Source organism: Loxodonta africana, chromosome 21 (assembly GCF_030014295.1).
Source record: "Loxodonta africana isolate mLoxAfr1 chromosome 21, mLoxAfr1.hap2, whole genome shotgun sequence".
Classification (NCBI taxonomy): domain Eukaryota; kingdom Metazoa; phylum Chordata; class Mammalia; order Proboscidea; family Elephantidae; genus Loxodonta; species Loxodonta africana.
The window spans coordinates 19,410,199-19,430,544 of record NC_087362.1 but is presented as its reverse complement, the minus strand read 5'-3'; the positions used below and the strand labels follow the sequence as shown (position 1 = coordinate 19,430,544).

Here is a 20,346-nt window from a genome sequence, read left to right as displayed (position 1 = left end):
TAACGGACTGACTGACAAACAGATTTCGCACAAAGAGACAATGGTAAACTGATTAAAACTTTTTATTTCTTTATTGGCGTCCAGTCATTTATTATGCACAGGTGCAGTAATACCAAATCATGAGCTAATTCTTTTCCGAGAGCATCTTATACAAAGCCCACATTTACGTAAAAAGTACTACTTGCAATTTGCTAGTTGAAACTATTTTAATAGCTTTGAGAATCATATTTCCTAATTTCTAAATCCGCTGCTGGTTAGGTATAGTTAGAAAGAAGATTTTTTTTTTTTTTTTTTTTGCTATCCTTAGAGTACTCTACTCATTTTTACAGCCTTAATTGTCCTTAAGTGCTTATCTATTTCTGTTGTGGTGGGTTTTTGTTCTTTTTTTTTTTTCTTTTGGGTGGGGGAGGTTTAAGCATGACCCTGGGAAAGAAAATTCCCTAAATGTAATATTTGTCTCAGCTTCACAGAGTGATTATTTTTTCTTCAGTCACATAAAGAAGTTGCTGTCAAGTTGATTCTCGCTCACGGTGACCCTATGTGTGTCAGAGTAGAACTGTGCTCCACAGAGTTTTCGGTGGTTGATTTTCCCGAAGTAGGTCACTAAGCCTTTTTTCCAAGGTGCTTCTGGGTGAACTCGAACCTACAACCTTTCAGTTAGCAGCTGAGTGCATTAACTTTACCACCCAGGGGACTCCTCAGTCACATACATCATTCTTAATCACTGCCAGTAAGTAGAAAAGTGTACCATTGATTATTTGGGAAAAACAAAGTGTGAGAGACTCAAAATCTATCATAGCTACTCAAAAAAAAAAAAAAGGCTGAATCAACATGTACTTCTATCATCAGGAGAGTGGTTTATAAACTCTTCTATGTGGTTGTCTTGTAGTCTCAGAAGTTCTTTTTACATAATTGATTGCTTGAAATTAACTTGGTCCTTTTTGATTTATGGATCACTGATAGAAAAATCAACAGGTTAGGAACATACTCAAAAACTTGACAGTGTGAAATTAAAATTCTGCTATGCACCTAATTTTAGCTACACACACACAAAAAAAAAAAATGGAGTCAATGCTTCTTCCAGTGCCTTTTCATGTATTACTTCACTTAATCCTTAAAACAACTGGAGATATGCATTTCCACTCTCACTTTACCAAAAGGAAACTAAGGTTATCCAGCTAAGGAAGAGAAGAGTTAATATCTGAGTCCAATTCTATTTGACTCCATGACAATTCCTCTTTCCATTTCACTGCATCGGCTCAAATATGTTTCTGGCAAAGGGCTGAAAACCACATAGTTGGGCTTGAAACACTCTTGAAGCAATAGTCCAAGTGATTTGGATGCATTTCAGTTTTGGACTTTTTCAAGTTTTTCACAGAAGATTTTTCTCAGTTCTTTAAATGCCAAGACAACGTTGTCATTCTTATTTTCACATAGTTCACTCAAGGAAAGACTGTAAAACAGAAAAAAAAAAAAAAAGCCCACACATGAGTAACAACTGATATTATAAAAAGAGCTTTCTCCATGTTGGGAGAAGTGATTATTTTACCCAAAGATCCACTTGGTGTAAATACTTATGAGAAAATACGTGGAATAATAATAAGATGCACAATTACCTCATAAAACCTTTCCAAAATACACGGTATAGTCAGAGAAAAGACAGAGAGATGCCTCCTCATGCAGTTACCCATCTTACCTCTAAATTCACCCTGTACATTTGAAAAATAACTGAATCCCATGTCTCTAGCACCTAGCAGCAGTTATTCAACTCCTTTTCTTTTCTCCATGACTCTTCTTGGAGCCATCTTCTGGCTTTTCCACTATGGTGACCATTATTTTTGAAACTCACCGTCACTGAATAAGTGAAAGAAATTCCTGCCCTTACCCATATATCTTAGGAACTAGGAAACCAGGGTGAAACAGAGAGGACAGAGACTCCCAAGAGTGGCTCTCTCAGCTAGCATGGAAAGCAATTGTGAGTTGACATTTTGTCACCTTTTTTGTAATCATACCCCACCTTATTTACACCAGTTTCAGTTTTTTCCCAGTCCTTAGTAACTGAATACTAGAAATGATCATGTCTTTATCCCCAAGTCAGATGTTCCTCCTCAGTTGCATACCTATACTTCTGACTACTGGACATTTTCCCCCGAAATGTCCCACAGATACCACTTCAATACATTTAAATCCCAAGGCAAGAGTATGTCTAGAGGTACAGTAATGCCACCATCCTCTTCTGTTCCCTGTTTTTGTGAATTTTGTCATTAGCCAAATGAGAAATTTCAGTTACCATCAGCACCTCTTGCCCCACTTGCATAGATTCTGCTTCTTAAATGTCTCTCTAATCCCTTCCACCCGTCCTTAATGATGCTGTTCAAGTCTTCATTCTGTCTGCCTTGGGTTATGGTCTTTCCCTGCTAATTTAGCTCCCTGCCTTCAGTTTCTCTATCTATTGGGTCAATCTACATACCTGTCAGAGTAAATCTCTAAAACACAGACCTATATCACACTCATCCTTAGAAACTTCCTGTCTCACCACTGTCTACAACTTTAAATCCAGATTCCATGATGTAGCAATTAAGACCCTTTCCCATGTAGAGGAAATTCCCTTTAACCCTTTCATGACCGGTGGGATATACAGTTGCCCACCCACATTATCTGTCTCTCAGGTTTCTTGGGAAACTGCTTTCCCACTGACAGTACATGCAGCCAGTAGGAGGGGGCCTGCATAACAGTTGGAAACCAAAGAAACAGGCATGTGTCACAAATTGCTGTTTTTATAGGGTATTGTACGAGGTGTCTGAATTGTGGTAGGAAAAATAGAAAATTTTTATTTGGGACACATATATCCCAGTGGATTTTGGTGGCACTCTGGGACTCTGGCGGTAGAATTAGTAGGACAACATGTTCTCCCACTGAACTTTGTGGGTAGGCTTGTGGAGGGAAGGTAATAAAAAACCCATATTACCTACCAAAAATTCAGACACAATCAATGATTCTGTGTGCTTCCATTAATGAAAATACATGGTATCAACAAAAAATTCAAAGTAGACAATAATTGGGTCTTGAATCAAAGATTCTTCACTTATCATCAGTATCTTCCCCTACCCCTATCATAACCCCCCTATTCTGCACTCCACCATGCTGAGCTTGAGGTCTATCCCTGACACATCAGGAATGTTAGTATTACTGTACCTCTAGACACACTCTTCCCTCTGCCTGGGATCCTCTCCTACCACCCCCTTTTTAATTTGTTTAATGAATTCTCACATCCTTTAAGACCTGCCTAAAACTATTCCTGCTTTAAAGCCTTCTCTTATTCCAGTAGCATTAGCCGTCCAGTTACTTGTGTTAACATAGTAATTTGTGTGTAGCTCAATCATAGTACTTACCACACATAACCATCTACAAGACAGTTTGCAGCAGAGATATGATACTTTATATCTGAAGTGCACAGAAGAGTCCCTCTAACACAGCAATACATTTATACATTTATGGCTGAGTGAATGAATGAATATGTGCGTGAGTGATCCCTGGTCCTCCTGAGATACGTTAAACATCTCTGGAACTTCTGAGACTACTGTGGTGATTGTAGCTTTGGAGCTATGAGCCACTCAAGGAATTCCCTATGTAGAGGTACCCCAGGTGGGCAAAGCAGCTCCCTACTGCCTTAGCAGGGGCTTCCCAAGAATCTCAATCTCTGTAGAGAGTTCCTCAAAGGATCTGACTCAGTTCTGACCAAAGAAAACCACAAATATATTCTCACTAACAAGGACCCCCAAATAAAATCTCCCCTTAAAATTAATTAATTTTAAGTGAAAGACCATGCATACCTGATCATGTGTGAAGTGGGTAAGAACTGGAGGTTTTAGAGAATATAGAACTAGACAAAAGCTAGATGATCAATGGTGCCTAGAGGTGGGAATGTCTATAAAGAATTCATAATTTCTTGGACCCCTAGAGGACACTGTACAGATGGGCACAAGAATCCAATAGGAGATGCCAGAGTCAGATGGGCCTGTGGAAAACACTGAGTACGAGAGAGATTTAAGTTCAATGAAGTGGATATAAACTATAGACCTAATGGAGCTCTAACGGTATGGCCCTTGGAGTCCCCTGTATCTGATTCAGAGTGAATGCTCGGGGTTTGTAAAATTGGGTATGATCAGGCCTGGGGATTTATGGGGCCTTGGGATAGTGCCTTTGAAGCTCTGGTCTGGATGGACCTTCATTCCAAATGGACTTGGAGATGAATCTTAATCGAGAAAATAGTGCAACAAGGTCATGAGGGTAGGGCCTGCAGAGCCTTAGGAAGACGAGTTGCATAGAAGCTAGGATGCTCAACAGTATCTCTGGGCGTGCTCCTTCAAGGATATCATGAACTGGGCACACAGTAAGAGCTCAACATTTGCTAAAGTGCCATTACATTATTGAGAAAATCAAACTCAGCTTAGAACATACCTGATAGTTCGGATGTAGGATGCAAAATCTTTTAAAAGTCTTAAAACTTCTCCAGTAGACATCCTAAGAGAACAAAAATTTTAATTCAAAAATATACAAACAAAAGAATTCATTAACGCACGCTTTAATAGTGGGTCTGTCCATGATTGTTCAACTTTCTCTGTCTAAACTAACTTTACACAGTGAAACCTATGAGAGCCAAAACTCAATGGGACTACCTTGTTTTTCTGGGTCTCACATGTTTTCCGCCTTTGACAGGGTACAGTCTTACCACTTTTCTATCACTTGTTTTAAAGGGAAATACTTGAGTTTTCCTAATATAGGTTTCTGCCTTACACAGGTTCTGGCTTTTGCAGGTTTTACTGTACTAGAAACCTTTTTAACTTTATTCTAGAAATTGTCCTACTCTACACACGCAGTAGATGAATCATTCTGCTATACTGATCATAATGAAGTCAAGAGTCACAAATGTCATAACCACAAGAAATTGAGAGAGGTATTGACCTTCTGGGTGGGGTGACAAAATATATAAAGTAAAGCTTAGAAAATCGAGTGGGGACTAGAGATTAAAATGGGGAAAAAAAGAGGTTTACTTACTAATGTCATTTCTACTTTACTTGCCACTAAGAATGAGATTTAAGAAAAACTGACATACCTCAAGGTTTGTCAAGAACATGAAAACACTTAAAATGAATTTCAATCAGAATTATTTTATTTATATAAAATATACCTTGACTTCCTGAATCTCTGCTTAAAAGCATGCTCCTCCCCATTTCTACCTACCGGATTCTCCACTCCTCATGTGAGTCCAAATGTATTCATCCCTAATTACTGCTTTGTAAAATGATTTTCTTACCAAGGGACAGAACAAGTGCCACATTCTAACAGACAACTGCCAAGTTCACTTTCTCACTTAGAAATTCCACAATGTTCTTCCTCCAGGTCCCATTTGTGGAAAAAAAATAGATATTTATTTCCGCCCCACCCCAAAAAAGGACTTTTGATATACTCCTGGGTAGCACTAAACATTCTTTATTTAAGTTTTAAATAATCCATTTAAAGAATAAATAGTATATAATAAACAATAAAAATGTATTTTTGAGTTATGGTATAGCCAATTTTTTTTTTTTTTTTTTTGGTCTTCAGGCTTATGTACAGCAAAGCCAGGCCAAGAATGAATATTTTGGTGGTATATCCAAAACTGAAATAATGCTAACATTTTTAATTACTAGGGATTAGTCTGTTAGAAAGAGATCTAGTATGTGTTACATGATTAATATTATGTTTATTAAATATATAATATAAATTTTTACTATATAAATAATAGATGAAAATAGTGTATTATAGTATAAAATAGGTAGGTAGATAGGTAAGTAGGTAGGTAGGGAGGGAGGGACATAGAAGAGGGGAAAGAAAGGGAGAGAGAGGGATAGAGAGAGCTAGATATGTATCTTACACACCCAACATATAAACCTACCCATTGTCTCGTGTTAATTCTGTCAAGGAACCATGCTTATAGAAATCAAGTGCATAAGCACTAAGTGGCATTCTTCTTCCTCGGTTATCAATTTTTTGTGACCACAGCACAGGAGCCTGCTTGGTCTTGATACCGATTGTCCGCAGAATGACCTGAAAAAATACATTTCCTCTTAAGTCACCATTTCTTTGTAAAGGATAATTGCTTACAATTTATGATTTCTTTCATGAATTCCAGTTTCTTTAAGTACATTCTGAAAAGGATGGAGTGGGAGGGGGCAAGCGAGAAGTGGACTCTTGTAGAGATCAAGTGGAACGGGGGACTCATCATGATGAGGGAAAGGGGTGTCTCACACACAGCGGGCAACACCACAACAAGCATGCTGAGAGGACAGTATACCCAACTTGGGAAAACAGGAACCTTCAAAGTATACTGAGGGCAATTCAACCATCCATTTGCTATACTGTTAGCAAGATTCGCTAAGCAAAAAATAATCTAAAGCTGATTTTTAAGGTAGAATTTTCATCATAATCTAACTGGTAGAAGTAGGATGGAGCTAGACACAAACTTGGAAGGAGTGTTGTGTGGCTCGTGTCTCTGTGGGCCCAAAGAACAGGATGCATCTGAATAGCTCACACCATCTTTTGATCTCCACTTACCCAAGAGAAGGAAACAGAGGAAGAGGGGGAAGAGGAAAAGGAGAAGGAGGAAAAGGGGCAAAAGAAAGAGAAGAAAAGCAAACAGAAAAACTACGCTTCTAGGGCTCCAGGTATATTTTGCAAATTCAATGTATGCAGTCAGGAGGAATTCATATACCCTGCTAGTGGGAGTGTAAAATTAAACTCTGTGTGAAAAATGGGATGAAAATACAAGTTCAAGTAGAAAAGGAAATGATGTAGAATTTGAAACTTTAAAGAAGTTGATCACACACACACATTTGAATGCTATGGTTGTCAAATAATTTTGATATTTATATTCTATTGGATGCATTTAAAAGTGTGTTATAACAGTTCCATTTTAAAATGTCAATCAGTATAATGAACCAGAAAATACAATATTACAACTCATTACACTTTGGTTAAAAAAAAATTTAGACATCAACCCACAAAGGATAAGAGGATTCATAACTTTTCCAAATTCTTTTAGATGTTACTTAAGCAAATATATCGGAAGACCACTGCTTTACATGAAACGTGACTACGCAATCAGGGAATAAAATCCAGTTAAGGCAGAAGTAGCGAGCTATATTATTAAATATTATTAAAGCTAAATACATGTCTCATCATTTAAATTAAATGTAAAATCTTCCAACACATAATATTTTGTCCAGAATCTCTCAGAGTTCTAGTGCTTTGTGTGCCACTTTGGAGACCACTGTCCCAAAGAGTCCCTGAGATCTGAAGTAGTGACAGCACTACGGGGTCTATAATCAATTTTGAGAAAAGGTGAGGCAATTCTGTTTGCTCCTTCTGCAGAAAATCTGGGTGAAAAAAGAGAGTGTTTAGGAAGTCTCCAAGAAGAGGCAGAGTCCCTCAGTTCACCTCCATCGAGACTGAAATCATACTGGCCTCCAGGGCATTGCTCTCTTGGACACTGGTGTTGGGGTGACTGGAAACTATTCAGTGTTGTGGTCTAATTCCTACTAGGTTGTAAAGCAGTGTAACTCTATTCTCTCTTAACGAAGTTTTATTTATAAGGTGCACTCTCCACTTACACAGTTGACAATCTCTGGCCGAAGCAAATCAGCATCTGTATTCCCAGAGAGACAAGCAAATGGTGAAATGGCCACTCTCCCTTTCTTGGAGTTCATCAAGTGAGACACGAGTTGGGAGCCTTCATATCTGTTACCTGTGAATTCTGACCAAAATGGATTGGGTCACATTAGGTTTTAAGAATCATACCACAGTGGTTGATATTCATCTGCCCATGGCAGACCTCATAATGAAGACTGATTGAGATATGATATATAAAATGATTAACTCAGCTGGGCCCTGAGTAATCATTCAATGTTGACTGCTAACATTATTGGCATTGCTCTTTTTACTACCTGTTATTTATTTCCTACTGAATGCAGACATAACCTCAGAATCCTTCTAGACACAATGTTCAGGTAAGCTATAGAAGATGAAGCATATTTCCCATTCACGTTCTAGGTACTGTCTCACTGGACTTGTGAAGCACTGGGTCATACGCTCACATATGGCTCCTTTTTATGATGGAGGTAGGATATTCACACACTCTCATGGTGCTGTCTCTGTGATGTTCTCTTTGCTCCATCTTTATTGTCTGTTTTTGCTGATGCTGCTTCCTATGTCAATTGGACTTGGAGAACTACAAGACACCTCTGTCTTTTATTCCAATTACGGACAAGTTAGGATATACAGGATATGGGGAATTACTCCCCACAGTTCCATTCCTTACTGTTATCCTAGTCTCTTCTTGCCATTTATTCTTCCCTAGACGGTTCCGGATCTAATAATTTCTAAAAACTAGAAAATAACGATAAAAGCAAACACTGATATCTGTACTACCCAACAGAACTTTCTGCAGTGACAGAGTGTTCTATCTCTGCTATGTCCAAAGTGGAAACCAGTAGCTGCATTTCACTGAGCAGGTGAACTGTGGCTAGTGTGACTGAGGAATTGAATTTTTTATTTTATTTTTCACTTTTAATTAATTTAAATTTAAGTAGCAACATGTGGGTGGTAACCAACATGTTGGACGGAATAGACTTACAGAGCTTACTATGTGTCACACATGGTTTACAGTACTCCACAAACATAAATACACGCTCTTAACCCTCCAGCAATACTGTAAGGTAACATTTTACAGGTAACAAAATTGAGACACAAAAAGGCTAAGAAGCTGGCATAAGATCTCACAGCTATTAACTAGAAGAGTCTAGACTTGGATCCTGGTACTCAGCTTCTGGCGCCCTGGTGGTACAGTGGTTAAGCAATTGGCTGCTAACCAAAAGGTCAATAATTCGAATCCACCGGCTGCTCCTTGGAAACCATATTGGGCAGTTCTACTCTGTCCTATAGGGTCGCTATGAGTCGGAATTGCCTCAACAGCAGTGTGTTTGGTTTTTTTGGTTTGACTCAGTTTATTGTTTGTAACCACTAAGCTTACCCTGCCTCTCAGGCGAAAGAATAACAGAAACCACGCCTATTTCCTCCCTGTCTGCCATGTTTTCTGGTCCCATTTTATAGCCTCAACACAAAAGTGACCTTCATTCAAAGTTGCTCGTGAATGACTTCTTAAAATTTGTTCTGCCATTGTCCAGTTAATAGGTGAGTAATTATTAAGTTTCTTCCTTTGGGAAGCAGAAGGTATCATCACGCTGTATGATCGGCTAACTTCTTCTTCCAGGATAAAATGCCCAGGTTAGGGAGAGGGGCCAAGATGGCTGACTAGGTAGACGCTACCTCGGATCCCTCTTGCAACAAAGACTCGGAAAAACAAGAGAATCGATCACATACATGACAATCTACGAACCCTGAACAACAAACACAGATTTAAAGAGTTCACCTGAGTGACAGAGACGGAGAACGAACAACTACGGGGAAGCAGCGACTCTTTTCGGAGCCTGGAGCCAGCGTACCAGTCAGGTAACCTTGGCGCCGGGCTTAGGACTGGGCGCAGGGGAGCTGAACACAACATCTCGTGACGGCGCAAACATGGGGCACAGCCCTACCCCCCTGAACTGATCCCGGGAGGGGGCCCAGCCAGTCCGCGTGGGCGGCATGGCAACACGGCTGGTGGGAGAAGTCCCCAGGAGGCAGTGACTGGTTTTGGAGCCAGGAGTGCAGCGTCCCAGCAGGGGAACCTTGACACTGGGCTTTGGACTGGCAGCGGAGGATCTGACCGCGGCTTCAGCTGGCCAGAAGCTCGGGGGCAATCCCTACACAGCCAGCACACATAGGCGACCCGCCTCTCGGGAATCTCAGATGAAATAGTCGTCCCAAGCAAGATAAGCAACTTTGGCTATATTCCAGGGTGCTACTCTCTCCTGTTTTTCTGAACCCTTCCCTCCCCTTCCCAGGCGGCTTCATTAACATTGAAATTTCCTGAGCCAGAGGGAGAACGGCTCCGGCTCCGCGGCTTTGCTTTTCCCTTTTTTTTTTGGTCTTTTCCTAACCCATTCTTCCCGCCTGACAGAAGCAACCACAAAAAACCCAGGGACCAAAAATCCTTCCCTAATTGGACTAAAAACACAGAACCAGCTCCAGCCAAGCATATATGATCCATATCTTCGGCTTTCATCCCTACAGGGAACAAGGTGCCTATTATAATGGAAAGGCATTTCTGATAGGGATCTGACTGCATTTTTTCTGGTGGATTTACTGGAAAAACAAGTTTCCCAGGTCTGATATCTCTGCTTATTCAACAGAGCCCTCACTGACCCACAACAGGGAACTGAGGGCTGAAGCTCCCCCCAGACCACCTAGAATCTTGCCTTAGGGGTCTAAGGAGGGTGACACCTACCAATCTGTAGAGGTACTTGCATTGGGGGCCTAAGGTACAGCTGCAGAGCCCTCCCACCAAGATGCTTTAGGAATAGAGACACACCTACCTCACTGACACTTGGGGGAAGCCTGTCAGCATCCTGCCCCCCCGGAGTGTGAACCCCAGCTGCTAACAGAATCTGGTGCACACAACTATTACCACTACTTCTCGAGGTAGATAGGTGTTAGGGTGCAGCACACACTTGACCCAAAATCAGATTCCACTGAACAATAGTGAATAGACTCAGGCACATGTATCTGGCAACAGCCCAAACCAGCTATTAATAGGTCATAAGTAAGTCAAGGGCTACAACAAACAAGACAGCACAATCTAGTAGCCCATCCACGTATATTGAAAGAAAACAAAACAGGATAAGACTCAGTGAGCAAATGTAGAATAAATCACTAGAATATCTTAGTGATGGCTCGAAAACAGCAGTCGATATCAAACCAGAAGCAGACCATGACAGCTTCTACAACCCCCCAAACAAAAGAATCAAAATCTTTCCCAAATGAAGATACAATCCTGGAATTATCAGATACAGAATATAAAAAACTAATTTACAGAATGCTTCAAGACATCAGGGATGACCTCAGAAATGAAATAAGGCAAACTGCAGAAAAAGCCAAGGAACACACTGATAAAACAGTTGAGGAACTCAAAAAGATTATTCAGGAACATAGTGGAAAAATTAATAAGTTGCAAGAATCCATAGAGAGACAGCATGCAGAAATCCAAAAGATTAACAATAAAATTACAGAATTAGACAACGCAATAGGAAATCAGAGGAGCAGACTCGAGCAATTAGAATGCAGAGTGGGAAATCTGGAGGACCAGGGAATTAACACCAACATAGCTGAAAAAAAATCAGATAAAAGAATTTAAAAAAACGAAGAAACCCTAAGAATCATGTGGGACTCTATCAAGAAGGATAACTTGCGTGTGATTGGAGTCCCAGAACAGGGAGGGAGGACAGAAAACACAGAGAAAATAGTTGAAGATCTGCTGACAGAAAACTTCCCTGACATCATGAAAGACGAAAGGATATCTATCCAAGATGCTCATCGAACCCCATTTAAGATCGATCCAAAAAGAAAAACACCAAGACATATTATCATCAAACCTGCCAAAACCAAAGATAAAGAGAAAATTTTAAAAGCAGCCAGGGAGAAAAGAAAGGTCTCCTTCAAGGGAGAATCAGTAAGTTCAGACTACTCGGCAGAAACCATGCAGTCAAGAAGGCAATGAGATGACATATAGAGCACTGAAGCAAAAAAACTGCCAGCCAAGGATCATATATCCAGCAAACTCTCTCTGAAATATGAAGGCGAAATTAAGATATTTACAGATAAACACAAGCTTAGAGAATTTGCAAAAACCAAACCAAAGCTACAAGAAATACTAAAGGAAATTGTTTGGTCAGAAAACCAGTAATATCAGATACCAGCACAACACAAGGTCACAGAACAGAACACCCTGATATGAACTCAAATAGGGAAATCACAAAAACAAATTAAGATTAATTAAAAAAAAAAAATTGCTCAAAACAGGGAATCATTGAAGTCAATATGTAAAAGATCACAATAATCAAAAAGAGGGACTAAATACAGGTGGCATAGAACTGCCATATGGAGAGGGATGCAAGGCGATATAGGAGAATACAAGTTAGGTTTTTACTTAGAAAAATAGGGGTAAATATTAAGGTAACCACAAAGAGGTATAACAACTCCATAACTCAAAATAAAAACCAAGAAAAACGTAACAACTCAACAAACATAAAGTCAAATACTATGAAAATGAGGAACACACAATTTACAAAGAAAAACATCTCAGCACAAAAAAGTAAGTGAAAAATGAAATTGTCAACAACACACATAAAAAGGCATCAAAATGACAACACTAAACACTTATTTATCTATAATTACGCTGAATGTAAATGGACTAAATGAACCCATAAAGAGACAGAGAGTCTCGGACTGGATAAAGAAACACGATCCATCTATACGCTGCCTAAAAGAGACACACCTTAGACTTAGAGACACAAACAAACTAAAACTCAAAGGATGGAAAAAAAATATATCAAGCAAACAATAAGCAAAAAAGAAGAGGAGTAGCAATATTAATTTCTGACAAAATAGACTTTAGACTTAAATCCACCACAAAGGATAAAGAAGGACACTACATAATGATAAAAGGGACAATTGACCAGGAAGACATAACCATATTAAATATTTATGCACCCAATGACAGGGCTGCAAGATACATAAATCAAATTTTAACAGAACTGAAAAGTGAGATAGACACCTCCACAATTATAGTAAAAAAATTATAGTAGGAGACTTCAACACACCACTTTCGGAAAAGGACAGGACATCCAGTAAGAACCTCAACAGAGACACGGAAGACCTAATGACAACAATCAACCAACTTGACCTCACTGACATACAGAACTCTCCATCCAACTGCTGCAAAGTATACTTTTTTTTCTAGCACACATGGAACATTCTCTAGAATAGACCACATATTAGGTCATAAAACAAACCTTTGCAGAATCCAAAACATCGAAATATTACAAAGCATCTTCTCAGACCACAAGGCCATAAAAGTGGAAATCAATAACAGAAAAATTAGGGAAAAGAAATCAAACACTTGGAAACTGAACAATACCCTCCTGAAAAAAGACTGGGTTATAGAAGACATTAAGGAGGGAATAAGGAAATTCATAGAATGCAATGAGAATGAAAATACTTCCTATCAAAACCTCTGGGACACAGCAAAAGCAGTGCTCAGAGGCCAATTTATATCGATAAATGCACACATACAAAAAGAAGAAAGAGCCAAAATCAGAGAACTGTCCCGACAACTTGAACAAATAGAAAGTGAGCAACAAAAGAACCCATCAGGCACCAGAAGAAGACAAATAATAAAAATTAGAGCTGAACTAAATGAGTTAGAGAACAGAAAAACAATTGAAAGAATTGACAAAGCCAAAAGCTGGTTCTTTGAAAAAATTAACAAAATTGATAAACCACTGGCTAGACTGACTAAAGAAATACAGGAAAGGAAACAAATAACCTGAATAAGAAACGAGAAGGGTCACATCACAACAGACCCAACTGAAATTAAAAGAATCATATCAGATTATTACGAAAAATTGTACTCTAACAAATTTGCAAACCTAGAAGAAATGGATGAATTCCTGGAAAAACACTACCTACCTAAACTAACACAATCAGAAGTAGAACAACTAAACAGACCCATAACAAAAAAAGAGATTGAAACGGTAATCAAAAAACTCCCAACAAAAAAAAGCCCTGGCCCGGACGGCTTCACTGCAGAGCTCTACCAAACTTTCAGAGAAAAGTTAATACCACTACTACTAAGGGTATTTCAAAGCATAGAAAATGACGGAATACTACCCAACTCATTCTATGAAGCCACCATCTCCCTGATACCAAAACCAAGTAAAGACATCACAAAAAAAAAAAATTACAGACCTATATCCCTCATGAACACAGATGCAAAAATCCTCAACAAAATCCTAGCCAATAGAATTCAACAACATATCAAAAAAATAATCCACCACGACCAAGTGGGATTTATACCAGGTATGCAAGGTTGGTTTAATATTAGAAAAACCATTAATGTAATCCACCATATAAATAAAACAAAAGACAAAAACCACATGATCTTATCAATTGATGCAGAAAAGGCATTTGACAAAGTCCAACACCCATTTATGATAAAAACTCTCACCAAAATAGGAATTGAAGGAAAATTCCTCGACATAATAAAGGGCATCTATGCAAAGCCAACAGCCAATATCACTCTAAATGGAGAGAGCCTGAAAGCATTTCCCTTGAGAACGGGAACCAGACAAGGATGCCCTTTATCACCGCTCTTATTGAACATCATGCTAGAAGTCCTAGCCAGGGCAATTAGGCTAGACAAAGAAATAAAGGGCATCCAGATTGGCAAAGAGAAAGTAAAATTATCTCTATTTGCAGATGACATGATCTTATACACAGAAAACCCCAAGGAATCCTCCAGAAAACTACCGAAACTAATAGGAGAGTTTGGCAGAGTCTCAGGTTATAAGATAAACACACAAAAATCACTTGGATTCCTCTACATCAACAAAAAGAACCTCGAAGAGGAAATCACCAAATCAATACCATTCACAGTAGCCCCCAAGAAGAAGATAAAATACTTAGGAATAAATCTTACCAAAGATGTAAAAGACCTATACAAAGAAAACTACAAAGTACTAGTGCAAGAAACTAAAAGAGACCTACTTAAGTGGAAAAACATACCTTGCTCATGGGTAGGAAGACTTAACATAGTAAAAATGTCTATTCTACCAAAAGCCATCTATACATACAATGCACTTCCGATACAAATTCCAATGTCATTTTTTAAGGTGATGGAGAAACAAATCACCAACTTCATATGGAAGGGAAAGAAGCCTCGGGTAAGCAAAGCATTACTGAAAAAGAAGAAGAAAGTGGGAGGCCTCACTCTACCTGATTTCAGAACTTATTATACAGCCACAGTAGTCAAAACAGCCTGGTACTGGTACAACTACAGACACACAGACCAGTGGAACAGAATTGAGAACCCAGATATAAATCCATCCATGTATGAGCAGCTGATATTTGACAAAGGCCCAGTGTCAGTTAATTGGGGAAAAGATAGTCTTTTTAACAAATGGTGCTGGCATAACTGGATATCCATTGGCAAAAAAATGAAACCGGACCCATACCTCACACCATGCACAAAAACTAACTCCAAGTGGATCAAAGACCTAAACATAAAGACTAAAACGATAAAGATCATGGAAGAAAAAATAGGGACAACCTTAGGAGCCCTAATACAAGGCATAAACAGAATACAAAACATTACCAAAAATGACGAACAGAAACCAGATAACTGGGAGCTCCTAAAAATCAAAGACCTATGCTCATCTAAAGACTTCACCAAAAGAGTAAAAAGACCACCTACAGACTGGGAAAGAATTTTCAGCTAGGACATCTCAGACCAGCGCCTGATCTCTAAAATCTATATGATTCTGTCAAAACTCAAGCACAAAAAGACAAACAACCCAATCAAGAAGTGGGCAAAGGATATGAACACATACTTCACTAAAGAAGATATTCAGGCAGCTAACAGATACATGAGAAAATGCTCTCGATCATTAGCCATTAGAGAAATGCAAATTAAAACTACGATGAGATTCCATCTCACTCCAACAAGGCTGGCATTAATCCAAAAAACACAAAATAATAAATGTTGGAGAGGCTGCGGAGAGATTGGAACTCTTATACACTGCTCGTGGGAATGTAAAATGATACAACCACTTTGGAAATCTATCTGGCGTTATCTTAAACAGTTAGAAATAGAACTACCATACAACCCAGAAATCCCACTCCTTGGAATATACCCTAGAGATACAAGGGCCTTCACACAAACAGATATATGCACACCCATGTTTATTGCAGCTCTGTTCACAATAGCAAAAAGCTGGAAGCAATCAAGGTGTCCATCAACGGAAGAATGGGTAAATAAATTGTGGTATATTCACACAATGGAATACTACGCATCGATAAAGAACAGTGACGAATCTGTGAAACATTTCATAACATGGAGGAACCTGGAAGGCATTATGCTGAGCGAAATTAGTCAGAGGCAAAAGGACAAATATTGTATAAGACCACTAGTATAAGATCTTGAGAAATAGTATGAACTGAGAAGAACACATACTTTTGTGGTTACGGGGGGGAGGGAGGGAGGGTGCGAAAGGGTTTTTTACTGATTAATTAGTAGATAAGAACTGCTTTAGGTGAAGGGAAGGACAATACTCAATACATGGAAGGTCAGCTCAACTGGACTGGACCAAAAGCAAAGAAGTTTCTGGGATAAACTGAATGCTTCAAAGGTCAGCAGAGCAAGGGCGGGGGTTTGGGGACCATGGTTTAAGGGGACTTCTAAGTCAATTGGCAAAATAATTCTATTATGAAAACATTCTGCATCCCACTTTGAAATGTGGTGTCTGGGGTCTTAAATGCTAACAAGCGGCCATCTAAGATGCATCAATTGGTCTCAACCCACCTGCATCAAAGAAGAATGAAGAACACTAAGGTCACACGATAACTAAGAGCCCAAGAGACAGAAAGGGCCACATGAACCAGAGACCTACATCATCCTGAGACCAGAAGAACTAGTTGGTGCCCGGCCACAATCGACGACTGCCCTGACAGGGAGCACAACAGAGAACCCCTGAGGGAGCAGGAGATCAGTGGGATGCAGACCCCAAATTCTCACAAAAAGACCAGACTTAATGGTCTGACTGAGACTAGAGGAATCCCAGCGGTCATGGTCCCCAAACCTTCTGTTGGCACAGGACAGGAACCATTCCCAAAGACAACTCATCAGACATGAAAGGGACTGGACAGTGGGTAGGAGAGAGATGCTGATGAAGAGTGAGCTAATTATATCAGGTGGACACTTGAGACGGTGTTGGCATCTCCTGTCTGGAGGGGGGATGGGAGGATAGAGAGAGTTGGAAGCTGGCAAAATTGTCACGAAAGGAGAGACTGGAAGGGCTGACTCATTAGGGGGAGAGCAAGTGGGAGTACGGAGTAAGGTGTATATAAACTTATATGTGACAGTCTGACTTGATTTGTAAACGTTCACTTGAAGCTCAATAAAAGTTAATAAAAAAAAAAATTAATAGAAAAAAAAAAATGCCCAGGTTAATACAACTGCTCTGCAGTGAGCTCCTTTTACTGGGTTTGAAGCATCCGAGATTGTTAGGCAGGGATATTTATTAAGTTGCCCAGAGTGGAACTCAAGTGTGCTTACTGATTCTTGACAAGGGGAGTTGATATTCCTTTGTCATGTTCACCAGCTTGGAAGAAATCAGCAGGAAGGAAGCAAAGTCCTTTGCCACGTTCAAATTATACTCCTGCAAAGCAGCTTTAAACTCCTCTGGAAGTTCATCAAGGAACACCTGCGGGCAACGGGCAAAAGACTTTTCAGAAAGGCCTCTTTACCTTCATTAACAGAATCAAACCACTTGGGGAAAAGGTTGCAGCTTAATTCTCTAGATTCATGTTCCCTCATTAAAGTTACCGCTTAGTCTAGTCATTGTGAGATCAAGGTAGAATTTCTTTTTCATTTCAGCCAATATTTATAAATGCAAGAATCTTGCCTCTTAATAAAAACTGCCATTTGAAGAGATGCATGCCTTAAACTGATCTTAACCTTGTGTTTATTTCACAATTTACTCAAGGGGCATATTTAGAGAGCAGCCAACAAGTTAGGGAAGTAATCCATGGCTGTGGATTCGATTCTGACTCCTAGCGACCCTACAGGACACAGTAGAACTGCCCCATAGGGTTTCCCAGGCTGTAAATGTTTACAGAAGCAGACCGACACATCTTTCTCCCACTGAACAGCTGGTGGGTTCCAACGGCTAACCTTTCAGTTAGTAACCGAGTGTTTAACAACTGCACCACCAGGGCTCCTTAGTGTAGTAACAAGAACACCAAAAACCAAACCTGGTGCCGTGAAGTCAATCCCAACTCACAGCCCCCCATAGGGTTTCCAAAGAGTGCCTGGTGGATTTGAACTGCTGATCTTTTGGTTAGCAGCCAAGCTCTTAACCACTGAGCCACCAGGCCTCCAGTGTAGCGATAGTGGACATCAGTTACTTACTTAGTTCTTGTTATGTGCCAGCACCATGCTGTGCCAAGCACGCATACAGGTTAGTTCACTTAATCTGTAGAACAACCCTATGAAATCAGCATTTTCATTCACATTTTATAGATGAGGGAACTAAGCCTGGTGGAGGTAAATTTGGTCTAAGTCACACAGGTAGCAGGTAGAGAAGCAGCTGGTATTGCGAGCTGGGTCAGTTCCCCAATTGCATACATTAAAATGAAGTCTTTCTGCATTTAGTAAGGTTAAACAGCATGGGGTACAAGGCTGTGACATTAGGAATGTCCTCAGTTTCCTTCTATTACAATTTATACTTCTAATATTTGTTAGTTTCTTTAATTTATTCATTCTCTGCACTCTTCCAAGAATTAAGGTACTTTATAAGGGTGAAATTAATACAATAAGATAATATGAGTTAAAATGAGGTTAAAAAAAAGGGAAACAATGAAGAGAGCCTAGAATGGGCCACACATACTTCAAGGTTCCTAGCAGCAAGTGTGAAAAGAAAACCTGACCATTTACACATTTCACAGTGTCCTTGAGGTACACGCCTACTCATGGTGCAAATGGGTAAGGTGCTCAGGCGCTAACTGAGAGGGCAGAGGCTCACGTCTACCCAGAGGCACCTCAGAAGAAAAGCCTGGTGATCTACTTTGAAAAATCAGCCATTGAAAACCCTATGGAGCACAGTTCTGTTCTGACGTACAAGGGGCCACCACGATTTGGAGTCAACTCCATGGCAACTGTTTTTACTCAGCACTAGCACCAGATAGGAATTTCTCAGAGATGTTCTTATAAACAGCACAACGTGTGGATATAATGTCCCTAACCAATTCCTTACAATTGACAGTGTGACAGTTTTCACAGGGCTGTTTTTTACGAGAGTCTTACCATCTGTGGATGGACTCAGAGCAAACAACAGGTCAAGGAAGGTGACTCTGCAGGAAGGGCAACGTGATGAGGTCGTCACTCAGTCATTCTGCAAATATTTACTGCTCCACCTTCCATAGGCCTCCCATTGTACCTGCTGTTGGGCATCAGGCTAGGGCACGTCTGCTCCTTATCGTACACACCCTGTGCCCTGAGCTCTCTCTTCCCAGGAGCATGTCACCTGGTCCCAGCTGGAGAGCAAGCTCTTTGCAAGCAGCAACTATGTCTCCTAACTCTTTGATTTTTCTATGACAGTTTTCACGTAGTGATTGCTCAATAATTCTTTGTTCATGAAATAATTTAGAGCTGTTATTCCAAAAGCAAGGGACACTTAGCATGAGTGCTGCATGAGTGGACTTTTACATGTCACACAGAGAGAGCATTAGGTAATTACTAAATCAGTTTTGAAAAATAAAAAAATCCGCCCCCTTTGCAATTCTCTTTAGCTCTTTCCGATAATCCCAGGATGGCTAATGGTTGTATGCCTCTATCATCTCTCTAGCATTTGATAATCTCTTTTATAGCAAAGCAAGAGCAGACCCAACTGAGAATCATGTTAATTGCATTGATTTCTACGGTTTCTTTATTTTTAAGACCAAAGATCCTGGCGTTTTTCAGTGGTCTGTAGAATGGAGACGTGTCAGTACTAAAGTTGGGTCAGCAGGTCTGGAAGTATATCCAGTGGTAGAACAGCTCTGTGCCTGAGCATTATGGGGTTGGAAAGCATAGATTAGCACAAATCCCCTTTTGGTCATTTATTCACTAGGGTTGTCTGATAGGAAGTAGCTTTATCTACATTCTCAGGTTTTCTTGTTTTGTTTTTTTAATTTGCTGGTCTGTCATTTTTGTAGGACTTCTTTGTTTATTTTTAAGAAAGAATTAGGACCAAATAAAATGTGGCAAGCAAAGTTAGAAGATCATTTTCCTGCTTATACTCCCTTGAATAACCCTCTTGTTAGGGAATTCTTTCTTAGGTGACCACCCCTGTAACTTCTCAAGAGAATATCTGAGCTCATGATCTAAGTCCCTTCCCTGCATCCCTTCCCATAGGTGTAACTACAGACCTAGCTATGGGACTATGGTTTTATTGAAAAGGCTGTCTACTTCTATTGCCACTGAATGCTGTAATGAGCTCCAATGAAATGCAAAGCTTAAGACATTAATCATTTGCTAGATTAGTAAAGGAAGCTATTTGAATTAAATATTCAACAGAGTTCTGATTATAGAACAGCCAGCTGAACATTATAGAA

At 39.7% G+C, this 20,346-nt stretch overlaps 1 protein-coding gene across 3 annotated transcripts in view; it reads right to left on the bottom strand.

The window, feature by feature from the left end:
- Positions 1–268: 268 nt before the first annotated feature.
- LOC100665422 (DExD/H-box 60 like) overlaps positions 269–20,346 on the bottom strand; it is a 152,712-nt gene continuing 132,634 nt past the window's right edge. For all 3 annotated transcript variants that reach the window (XM_064273586.1, XM_064273588.1, XM_064273587.1), the window contains 5 exons: positions 17,309–17,456; positions 7,653–7,795; positions 5,939–6,090; positions 4,462–4,524; positions 269–1,453 (listed from right to left, as the gene is read on the bottom strand). In XM_064273586.1, the coding sequence (XP_064129656.1) occupies positions 1,348–1,453; positions 4,462–4,524; positions 5,939–6,090; positions 7,653–7,795; positions 17,309–17,456 (612 nt within the window). In that variant the 3' untranslated portion in view covers positions 269–1,347. The remainder of the gene's footprint in view (positions 1,454–4,461; positions 4,525–5,938; positions 6,091–7,652; positions 7,796–17,308; positions 17,457–20,346) is intronic.